At 52.6% G+C, this 11,047-nt stretch overlaps 1 protein-coding gene across 5 annotated transcripts in view; it reads left to right on the forward strand.

Annotated features, from left to right (window-relative positions):
* The window catches only part of MYORG (myogenesis regulating glycosidase), a 37,499-nt gene that overhangs the window by 18,192 nt on the left and 8,260 nt on the right, over positions 1-11,047 (forward strand). For 3 of the 5 annotated variants that reach the window (XM_070375445.1, XM_070375446.1, XM_005903063.3), the window contains one exon: positions 1,409-4,878. The exons of 1 other annotated variant lie outside the window; for it this stretch is intronic. In XM_070375445.1, coding sequence (XP_070231546.1) covers positions 1,409-3,620 — 2,212 coding nt within the window. In that variant the 3' untranslated portion in view covers positions 3,621-4,878. Of the gene's footprint in view, positions 1-1,341; positions 4,879-11,047 lie in introns of those variants that run through there. One more of the 5 variants, XM_070375447.1, reaches the window with a different exon arrangement.

Consider the following 11,047-nt stretch of genomic DNA (forward strand, 5'->3'; position numbering starts at 1 on the left):
GGGGAAAAGAAATTGACCCAAGATGGGTGGGTGAAATTTCCTAAAGCAGGTGGCCTGAAGGATTTAGGTTAAGGAAGGAATGAGATTGGTAGTCATAGGATAGACCTGGGTGGAAATGGAATCAGAAGGACAGGTGAGACCGTGTATGCCTTGAGCCTCAATTTGCAAAGCTTACTCTTCTGAACATCATGGGGGTCTTGAGCAGCTCCCTGAACTAGGGAGAGATGTAATCTGATAAGTGCTTTAGAAAGATCAGGTTAGTATCTGGGAGCAGAAGGCCTTGGGGGAAAAAGAAGTTGAAATCAGGGAGGCCTATTGAGGAAGTGTTGCAATGGTACAGGAGAGAAATAACAGTGCTCTCACTAGGATAGGAGCAAACAGGACAGTGGGACAGTGCTGGAGACAAAGCCAGGAGGTAACCGGCCCACAGATGTGGGTGCTGGGAGCAAAGCAGGAAGGTGGGCAGACACAGGGACTCGGTGGTCCTGATGGCTGAGAGCAGAGGGGAGTTTGAGAGCAAAGAGAGGGAGATGTGAGAAGCCACCAAGCCCTCATACTAGGCTCCTGACCCTTTCCTAATGTCCAAAACCCACCCTGCCCCCCGCCCCCAAACCAGGCCCTAGGACTGAGTCTGGCTTCAAGTATCTTGTCTAATCTCCAGATTTAACATGGCTTCTGACTCAAGATTAAATTCCATGTCTGAGCTGTTCCCCTTCCTTTGTCCTCTCCCCCTCCTGCATAGGGAAACCAGCCTACCACTGTGTTAAAGGTCTCAAGGACCTCACAGGCTTATCTCCCTTCTCACATCATGGCCACCACTCTGGGAAACTAGGCCTTCTCCAGATCCTTCCCCTTCTCATCATCCTGAGCAGCCCCCATGTGTGATCCAGGGAGGCCTGAGTAATTCTGTGATCCTGGACAGCTCCCTGACTCTGTCTGGGTTTGTTCCTCCACCAGGAAAATGGAGATGCATATCATCTGCCCCTCCCCTTTCAGAAAGTGAAAGTGTTAGTCACTCAGTCATGTCCCACTCTTTGAGACCCCATGGACTGTAGCCAGCCAGGCTCTTCTGTCCATGGAATTTTCCAGGCAAGAATACTGGAGTGGGTTGCCATTCCCTTCTCCAGGGGACTTTCCCAACCTAGGGATCAAGCCCCAGTCTCCTGCGTTGCAGGCAGATTCTTTACCTTCTGAGCTACCTCCCCTTTCAGAGTCCTGACTAATTTTGGCAAGCAGGGTGCCCATGAGAAGGGGTAGGTAAGGTGCAGACAGAACATCCTGGTAAGAGTAAATCCTGACGTCCCAGTATACAACTGCCCAAAATACACACTTGTCTTACAGAACCAAATGTAAATACTATGGAATGAGAAGGCTCAGTTCCACCTCTCTCTTCCCCTTCCTGAATCAGGCCGGCCAGGTTCAGATTGGCTTTGTCGGGTGGCCCCCCTGCCCGCTCCTTCCTTAACTGGGGGCTGATGCCCCAGAATTCTCAGGAGAATTCCCAGGCCTACCCCCGCCGCCGCTCTGGGAGCCACACAGGTCGTAAGACTCCTGAGACCCTCGCAGCCGCAACCATGTACACCTTCTTGCCTGACAACTTTTCCCCTACCAAGCCCAAGCCGTCCAAAGAGCTGAAGCCGCTGCTGGGCTCCGCAGTGCTGGGGCTGCTGCTGGTGTTGGCCGCGGTGGTGGCCTGGTGCTACTACAGCGCCTCTCTACGAAAGGCGGAACGCCTGCGCGCGGAGCTGCTGGACCTCAACCGTGGTGGCTTCTCGATTCGCAACCAGAAGGGCGAGCAGGTGTTCCGCCTGGCCTTCCGCTCGGGCGTCCTGGACCTGGATTCCTGCAGCCGCGACGGCGCCCTGCTTGGCTGCTCTCGCACAGCGGATGGGCGCCCGCTGCACTTCTTCATCCAGACCGTGCGACCCAAGGACACAGTCATGTGCTACCGCGTGCGCTGGGAGGAGGCGGCTCCAGGGCGCGCGGTGGAGCACGCCATGTTCCTGGGCGATGCTGGGGCGCACTGGTACGGCGGCGCCGAGATGAAGACCCAGCACTGGCCCATCCGCCTGGACGGCCAGCAGGAGCCGCAGCCCTTCGTCACCAGCGACGTCTACTCCTCCGATGCCGCCTTTGGCGGCATCCTCGAGCGCTACTGGCTGTCGTCGCGCGCGGCGGCCATCAAGGTCAACGACTCGGTGCCCTTCCACCTGGGCTGGAACAGCACGGAGCGCTCTCTGCGACTGCAGGCGCGCTACCACGACACGCCCTACAAGCCGCCAGCCGGCCGAGCCGCTGCACCCGAGCTCAGTTACCGCGTGTGCGTCGGCTCGGACGTCACCTCCATCCACAAGTACATGGTGCGGCGCTATTTCAACAAGCCGTCGAGGGTCCCAGCACCCGAGGCCTTCCGGGACCCCATCTGGTCCACATGGGTGCTGTACGGGCGCGCGGTGGACCAGGACAAGGTGCAGCGTTTCGCCCAACAGATCCGCCAGCACCGCTTCAACAGCAGCCACCTGGAAATCGACGACATGTACACTCCTGCCTACGGCGACTTCGACTTCGACGAGGCCAAGTTTCCTAACGCTAGCGACATGTTCCGCCGCCTGCGCGACGCCGGCTTTCGCGTCACGCTTTGGGTGCACCCGTTTGTCAACTACAATTCTTCCCGCTTTGGCGAGGGCGTGGAGCGGGAGCTGTTTGTGCGCGAACCCACCGGCCGGCTGCCGGCTCTCGTGCGCTGGTGGAATGGCATCGGCGCAGTGCTCGACTTCACGCGCCCCGAGGCCCGCGACTGGTTCCAAGGACACCTAAGGCGACTGCGCTCACGCTACTCCGTGGCCTCCTTCAAGTTTGACGCTGGCGAAGTCAGCTATTTGCCCCGGGACTTCAGCACCTACAGGCCGCTGTCTGATCCCAACATCTGGAGCCGGCGCTACACGGAGATGGCGCTGCCCTTCTTCTCGCTGGCCGAGGTCCGCGTGGGCTACCAGTCCCAGAACATATCGTGCTTTTTCCGCCTGGTGGACCGTGACTCGGTGTGGGGCTACGATCTGGGGCTGCGCTCGCTCATCCCCGCGGTGCTCACCGTCAGCATGCTGGGCTACCCCTTCATCCTGCCCGATATGGTGGGTGGCAACGCTGTATCCGAGCGCTCAACCAGCGGCGGCGACGTGCCCGAGCGCGAGCTGTACGTGCGCTGGCTGGAAGTGGCCGCCTTCATGCCAGCTATGCAGTTCTCCGTTCCGCCCTGGCGGTACGACGCTGAAGTGGTGGCCATTGCGCACAAGTTCACGGCGCTGAGGGCCTCGCTCGTGGCGCCACTGTTGTTGGAACTGGCGGGTGAGGTCACTGACACGGGCGACCCCATCGTGCGCCCCCTCTGGTGGATCGCGCCCGGCGATGAGACGGCGCACCGCATCGACTCACAGTTTCTTATCGGAGACACGCTGCTCGTGGCACCCGTACTGGAGCCGGGCAAGCAGGAGCGGGACGTCTACCTGCCTGCAGGCAAGTGGCGCAGCTATAAAGGTGAGCTTTTTGACAAGACACCAGTGCTGCTCACGGATTACCCCGTTGACCTGGACGAGATCGCTTACTTCATCTGGGTATCCTGACCCAGCCCAGGGCCCAGAAACCTGGCAGCCCTAACCCTAGTCTTCATGTAGGCCTTTAACCCTCAAAATCACAACCGCACCGTCTATCCCACAGGAAGTCCCCAACTTTATACCACCCACTAAGTGGGTAATTGACCTAAATGTGCTGGAACCGGCTCCTGTAGGGCGGGGGAGAAGACACTGAAGCACCACCCGCCCCCCAACTCCAGTGCACAATGGTTACAGCCCTCCTCTCCACAGGCACTCCAGTCTACAGAAACTCCTTCCCTTGGGTGGGGGCAAGAGAGCTCAGAGGAAAAAAAATCAGTTTTCTTCCTGTAAAACACAGTTGGGTTTTAAACGCACAGAGAAGGGGACTTCCTGAGGTGGTCCGGTGGTTAGGACTCCATCCTTCCACTGCAGGGGGCTGGAGTTCAGTCCCTAATAGGGGAACTAAGATCCTGCATACCACAGTGGCATGGCCAAAACAAAAAGAGAAAAGCACAGAAAGAAGCCTCACCTTCCATCTTTGTCCTTCTGAAGTGGTGACTTGGTCCTCTTGTGGTGACTTGGTCCTCTTGAAGGTCCCAAAATAGCCTCCTGCCACACTTAGAAAGGGCACATTCTTGGTGTTGGAAAGTGCCAGGCCCTGAGTTCTCAGCACTCGCCTGACCTGTGGCTGACCTGGTCCCACCCAGCTGGTGACAAGGGATGGAGGTACTTGGCCAACTGACAAGGAGGCAAGTGGTCCCCTCCCAAAGGCCGGGAGGACAGAGCCATCGTCATTGTCCCTCATTTGTGAAGAGACTCCTGACCCCATCCTTAGGCATCTGTGTACACACGTGGTTCAGCCCTGGGCCAGGGCCACTCCCTGATGGGCAAAGACTCGCAAGGCCATGCAGGCCAGACTTGGTGCCTTAACTCAAGAACCTGTGTGTGTGTGTTCTGTGTGTATGTGTGTGTGTGAGAGAGAGAGAGAGAGGCACCATGGGTCCCTGGATCTATGGAATTAACACAATACCTCTGAGGCTGCATAAGCCTGGAGGGAGGGGGCAGGGAGCAAACTTGAGGTTTTGACTTTCAACCTGGTCCCTTCCTAGGTGATGTCCCTGGGACTCTAGTAGAAAATAAACAGCCCTGTCTAGATTTCTCAGCTGCCTCACTCCCTATACACATGGCAGAGGTGTGGCTTAAAAGGGAGGCACGTTAGGGAATTCCCTGGTGGTCCAGTGGTTAGGACTGCATGCTTCCACCACAGTGAGTGCAGGTTTGATCCCCAGGCCAGGAATCCCACAAGCTGGGTGGGAAAATAGGGGGAAAGACCCCCCCCCCCAAAAAAAAAAAAAAAACAAAACAAAAACCAGGGAAGTGGGGAAAGGATGTTTTTATTTTGGTGGTGGTGTGCTTCAGCACACAAACTACCGCACACAGCGACACCCACAAATATACACACAGGGTAAGATTTTTCATTCTAGTTATTTTTCTTTGCTAAGAAGAGCAGCCAGAGAGTTTTTTCTGCTTTTGCAGCTGAGTCTGGGCAAGGAGTGGCTTGCCAGCAGTGGGGAGGTGGGAAATAGGGCAGGGTTCAGCTTCCCTTAACAACTCTGACAGCAGAATCAGCCCCTCACCCCCTAGAGAATGCATCTCTTTGCCCACTCCACTACCCCCTCAATTTTCTTTGTGAAGAATGCTAGTGAAACTTTAGGAGCATTCACCCCTGATTCCACCACTCATCTAGAAACTGCGTGGCCTTGAGTAAGCTGCTTAACCTCTCTGAGCCTCAGTTTTTCATCTATAAAATGGTGATAATAATGCCTACCTCCCAGGTTGTTGTGGGAATTATAAGCACAGATGTATGTAAAGTGCCTGGCACAAGTAGGTGCTCAATAAAAGCTATTATAATAGTTTTTTTTTCTTGCTTAAAAACAACATGGACTTTTTTCCAGGCTCAAGGTCCCAGCCCAGCTGGCTCGCTCTAAGCCTGCATGTGATACCCTCTTTCCAAACCCCTACACACAGCACTCAGCTGAGCTCTGAGTTTGTGACCTGGGGGACACTGTGGTCCAGGAGAAAGGCGAGAAAAGAGACATCTGAAGTGGAATGTCAGGAGCCAGGAGTCCCCAGGAGATGGGGAGTACATGGAATTAGCTTCCCTCTCTTTTTGGTCAAGAGCATTTACCAGTCAGTATTCAGTGATGAGCCTTCCTAGGTCCTGGTGCCCAGCGATGGGATATGTGTGGAGTGACTGTAGAAGGAAGACAACTAAGCTGGGTCCTGGGAAGTTCCCTGAATGGCTGGAGAGCATGACTCACATTTAAATGGCCCTCCACTTCAGACTATGCAGTCTGAAGCAGTTGACCTAACCTCTCAAGCATCAGTCTTTTTATCTTTAAAATAGAATTTCTAGGACTCATTGAAATGTGTCTGTAAAGTACTTATGCAAAAATTGGCAAGAAGTAAGTGTTTAGTAAATGGTAACTCCTATTAACTCTTAATTGTAGACAAGGACTGAAGAAAACTGCCTAAAACTTGTGCTGTATCCTACTGGGTAGCCTTTAGTCACATATCACTTCTTAAATTTAATTTTTAAATAAATGTAATTAAAAATCCAGTTCTTCAGGCACGCTAGCCACATTTCAAGTATTCAAAAGCCATGTGTGACTAGTGGCTCACATGTTGGACAGTTCAGATTACAGAACATGTTAGAATAAACTTCTACAGCCCAGGACCAAGCAAGTGTGTGCTGAGGTGGCATGGGAAGGTGGGGGTGGGTAAAGTAATCTGGAGGGCCTAAGTCATCTGGCCTGGAGGAGGAGTATCCTTTAGAAGAGCACTGAGGGAGTTCCCTGACTGTCCAGCAGTTAGGACTCCACGCTTCCACTGCAGGGGCCAGGGTTCAATCCCTGGTCATCAGAGAGCTAAGATCCCACAAGCCATGTGGTGTGGCCATTTAAAAAAAAAAAAAAAAATGAAGTCAAATGTTAAGAATTTTAAGAGGGCATTGAGGGCAGGCAGCTCAGCTGGAGGAGGGGACGCACCAGGCCCACTGAGCACTCACTGTGTGCTAAGGCAGGGCCAGAGGGCAGAGTGCCCTTGGCTGGCCACATCCCAGCCAAATGGGCCTTGACTTGTGGTCTGGTTTCTAGTCTGGCCTATGCCATTGACTTCATTAATCACAAAAGCACAGATGAACGAACTAAAACACTGCGAGAGGGAAGAGGGCATCGACTTGAGTCACACAGATTAGTCCCCAAGGCTGGACTGGAACCTGATGTTCTGTATTGAGTTACCTAGAATCTGCCACCCAGGCTTCACCCATCTTTCAACAGCTTGGCCCAGCTCCTGTCTGTACACATCCAAGGTTGTGAAATCACGGAAATGTATGTCTTTGAAGCAGCCACCCAATGGGTCCTATTCTAGACCAAGAAGTGTTTCCCTTTCCTCCACTGACAACAAAAAAGAGAGGTTCAAAAGTTTGGGGTGGTGGCTGGAATGGTAGGAACCATGAGAAAGAGCTGGTCTTGGGATGGGGGGAGGGGAGGGACCAGGACTAAAAGCTCCCTCTACCCATTTGCTAGGATGCCAGAAACTCTGTCCCCTTGGAACCTTGTCCCACCCACCATCCCTGCCAGCACCTCTTGTACATTCCATGTTTATCTCTCTGCACATCTGGGTGGGAGGGAGGGCTAGCCCCCCTCCATGGAGCTTCCAGCAGCCTTGTCATGGCCAGTTCCCCACTGGTCTGTACCACTGAGGGTGGGGGTGGGGAGGCTGGCATGCAGGAATGGAGAGCTCCCTTCTCCAGGAGTAATGGCAGGGAGCTTGAGTGGACACCGCAAAATATCCGGGACTGGGGACTAACACCCCCATTCTGTGACCGTGTGCAGCCTTAGAGTCTGCCCCAGTTTCCTTTCTAGCACTGTATAAGTCGGCTGAACTCTGGCCAAGTCCTCTCTCAAGACCGAGATTTGAATTTTCTGGGAGGATCTTTGCTCTGTTCTCCCAGATTTGGGCAAAGGATCCCTCACCCTGGTTGATTACAGAGCAAGTAAGTCTTCTTTTGTTGGTTACCCTCACCAGGATTTCTGGTCCCTTTTCTCAAATCCAAGGCAGTATTGACTTCTCCATCTCCTGGCCACTACCCCATGTCAGATCTTATCAGTTCTAGCCTGGACCACTGCAGTGGATTCCTAATTCTGTCCACTCAAATCCTTCAATTCAATCAGTATAGCAGGCAGCCAAGGAAATCTTTCTGAAATTCAATCAGGTCATTTAGGAAAAAATTCAAGCTCTGATGTTCAAGACCTCTAAGATCTAAATTCTTCTCACACTTCTGTTTTGCTCACACACACATGCTTATGAGCATATTTTGAAAATCATTTGAAGAGATACTCCCTTCTGTTCTGGGAACAGCTGCACAGCCCATCCCTATGAGAGGAGGCCTGCCCAGACCAGCCTTGAAGAAGACTGCAGCGGCAACTGGGTGATTTCCTTTCCTGCCATTGTCCGACTCAGTGGGACTTCTGCTGACGCCCTCCCCTCTTTGGTACACACCCCAGCTCCCAAGGAACAACGTGGTTTTTATCTTCAGACTAGCTATTTTATTTCATCATGCCCAAGGATCTTTCCAGCAGCTTGAGGGGAGGAGAGAATTTCTTTTTTTCAAAGTACTTTACCATTTTAATGGACTATAGGGGAAAAGAGAAACTGAAATTTTTGTTAAATTGAGGCATCAGTAACATTATATTAACATAAGGTATTCAGTGTAATGATTCGTTATTTGTATACATTGCTAAATGAGCACCACAGTAAGTCCAGTTAACAGCTGTCATCAGTTACAAAAAATTTTTTTTCTTGTAATGAGACCATTCAAGATCCACTCTCCTACCTACATTCAAATATACAATACAGTATTAACTATAGTCACGACCATGCTGTTCATTACAGCCCAATGGCTGTATTTATTTATTTTATAACTGAAAAATTGTACCTTCTCGCCCCCTCACCCATTAGGAGAGGGAGAATTCTTGGCCTTATGAGGTTAAGCCCTGAGTCTGAGGGTGGGGTTGGGGGAGTGGGGAAAGCTAAAGAGGAAGAGGCTCAGTCCCTGGGCGGGGAAGGGGGGGTCCCAGTCTGAAGAACAGGAAGAAATTGTGCCTCAGTACTCAATATCCAGTGCTGTCTTTCCCCTCCATAGCCCTTTTCCCCTCCTCAGGGGGTCCTGTTGAGAGCTTCCTATTACATAATCTGAGGTGGAGGCAGGGTAGGAGGGGAAGGAAGTGAAGGGGGAGGGTTAGAAGGAAGGTGGAGAGCAAGTTTCGCTGGACTCTGTAGCACAGCCTCTAGGGGGCAGCAGTGGGGTTGGCACCGCCCTCCTCTAGAGCTTAAGGGACCCACTGGATCACTCGGGGAGCAGTCAGCCTCTGCTTCTCACGTCCCACACCAGCACCAGTATTTCAATTTAAATTCTACAATTAAAATCACCCCTATAGCTTCATGCCTTTAGGTCTTCAATTCAGCAAACAACTGCTTACTGTGGGGGTGTAAGATACTGCTTCTGAGAGTCAAGAGGGCATTTTGGTTTTCCAGAGCCTCTATCAAAGGCCCCCAAGAGGGGGCAACTTAGGACCATCCTCGTGGGGATTAATTTACTAGACGCTTCTTCACCCCGGGATGGGCTTCCCTGGTGGCTCAGAGGGTAAAGAATCTGCCTTCGATGCAGGAGACCTGGGTTCAATCCCTGGGTCAGGAACCCCTGGAGAAGGGAATAGTAAATGACTCCAGTATTCTTGCTTGGAGAATTCCATGGACAGAGAAGCCTAGTGGGCTATAACCCATGGGGTTGCAAAGAGTCAGACACGAATGAGGACTAACATTTCACCCTGGGGTGGCGCAGGTGGTAGCGGGAAAACAAGTGCAACTCCAAGAAAAGCCTCTTTGGGTGTAGGTGGGGACAGAACCGTGTTTACAGAACGAGTGGTTGTCAGGGAAAGCTCCCAGGAGGAGATGCTCTGGAACCTGGTTGGAGGGCCTGAGATTGAAGGGGAAATTGCAGTCTTAGCCCCATGACCCTTGAACAAGCCCAGGCAGCCAAAAGCAAAGTGGTGATGACAACAAAGCCCACTCACCTGTTAGATCCCAATCTCAGCTCTGCTCTCACTCTCCCTCATCCACTGCCCATTAACATGCCCCAGTCACACCTGTCAATTCGTCCCACAAAGTGAGCAGCTGAATGCAATTTATTCACCCCCCTTCTCCAAAGTACCTGTGTTTTCATGGAAAACTCTGTAAGGCCTAGAAGAATGACTCCAAAGCTACACAAGATATTCTAAAATAAGAGTCCCCTAGGGCACCTAATTCTCGAAGGACCTCACATATAGACAATTGCCAGGGCCATCTACCTCCTTAAGCCTCAATATTCCCAGCTTAAAAAAAAAAATGAGCAGCAGAATCAGGTCATTTTCCAGGTCCCTTCGAACTCTGGTGTACAAGTGCTGAGCATTTTGAGATTCCACAGACTCCCTCAGACTCCCATGCTGAGAGCACAGGGCTGGCCAGCCCTCATTAGGAGGCAGCCAGTCTGTGGTTTGGCACCACTGCCCAGCAGGCATTTATTAAATCAGTAGGATGTGGTCCCTGCTGGCCTGGAAAGAGAACACTAAGCTCAAAAAACTTCCTGCAGCAGGCCTCCTTCAGGGAGTGCCGCTCAGAGGGGTGAGGAACAAAACCGTTCAGGCCCCTGGCAGGGCTCCAAGATCCTGTTCACTAGTACTTCTGCCCTGTCTGCACGGAGAAACGGTGACTGAAAACATCTGGAAGCCTGTCAGAGACCCAGGCGACTTCTCTATTTCGTCTGGGGGTGCCTGTTCTTGACCCTGGTAATCCAGGTTGACCTTTGCCAATGCCCCTTCCCAGCCAATCTTCCGCACTTCATTGGGCAACAACTCCCTAATGAAATCCACATGAACCCAGCTGCTAACAGCTCCTGGAAGGGCTGTAGGATCTAACACCTTCCCTGCGTTCTGTGATCCCTAGTAGCAAGGGGAAAGAGGGCCAGGGCCTACCTCTTGCGCCTCTGGATCTTCCAGCAGAGTTGTGGATTAAGGGAGTAGGTAGGAAGAGAGGAACGCCAACAAGCAAGGCCTGCTAAAGGTGAAGGCCACAGCAGGCGAGGATGGCACAGGGGAATGACAGGGCTGCAGGTGGCCCAGCAGAGGCCCCAGGCTCAGGCCTGCTCCTCGCCAGTGACCTCAGTCACACTGACACCACACTGACTGTGGGAGTCAGGACTGGGCTGGGAGGCTGGAGTGTGTGTGTCATTGACCTGGTGGCCCAGGGCTGCCTGACCCTCCTGTCCCTGTTGTGTCTGGGTCTCTATTTTAGGAAATACTGAGCACCTGCAACATGTGTCCCTGGTGCCAGGAAAAGATACATTAGTGAGTAGAATC

Source organism: Bos mutus, chromosome 8, assembly GCF_027580195.1.
Source record: "Bos mutus isolate GX-2022 chromosome 8, NWIPB_WYAK_1.1, whole genome shotgun sequence".
NCBI classification, from domain to species: domain Eukaryota; kingdom Metazoa; phylum Chordata; class Mammalia; order Artiodactyla; family Bovidae; genus Bos; species Bos mutus.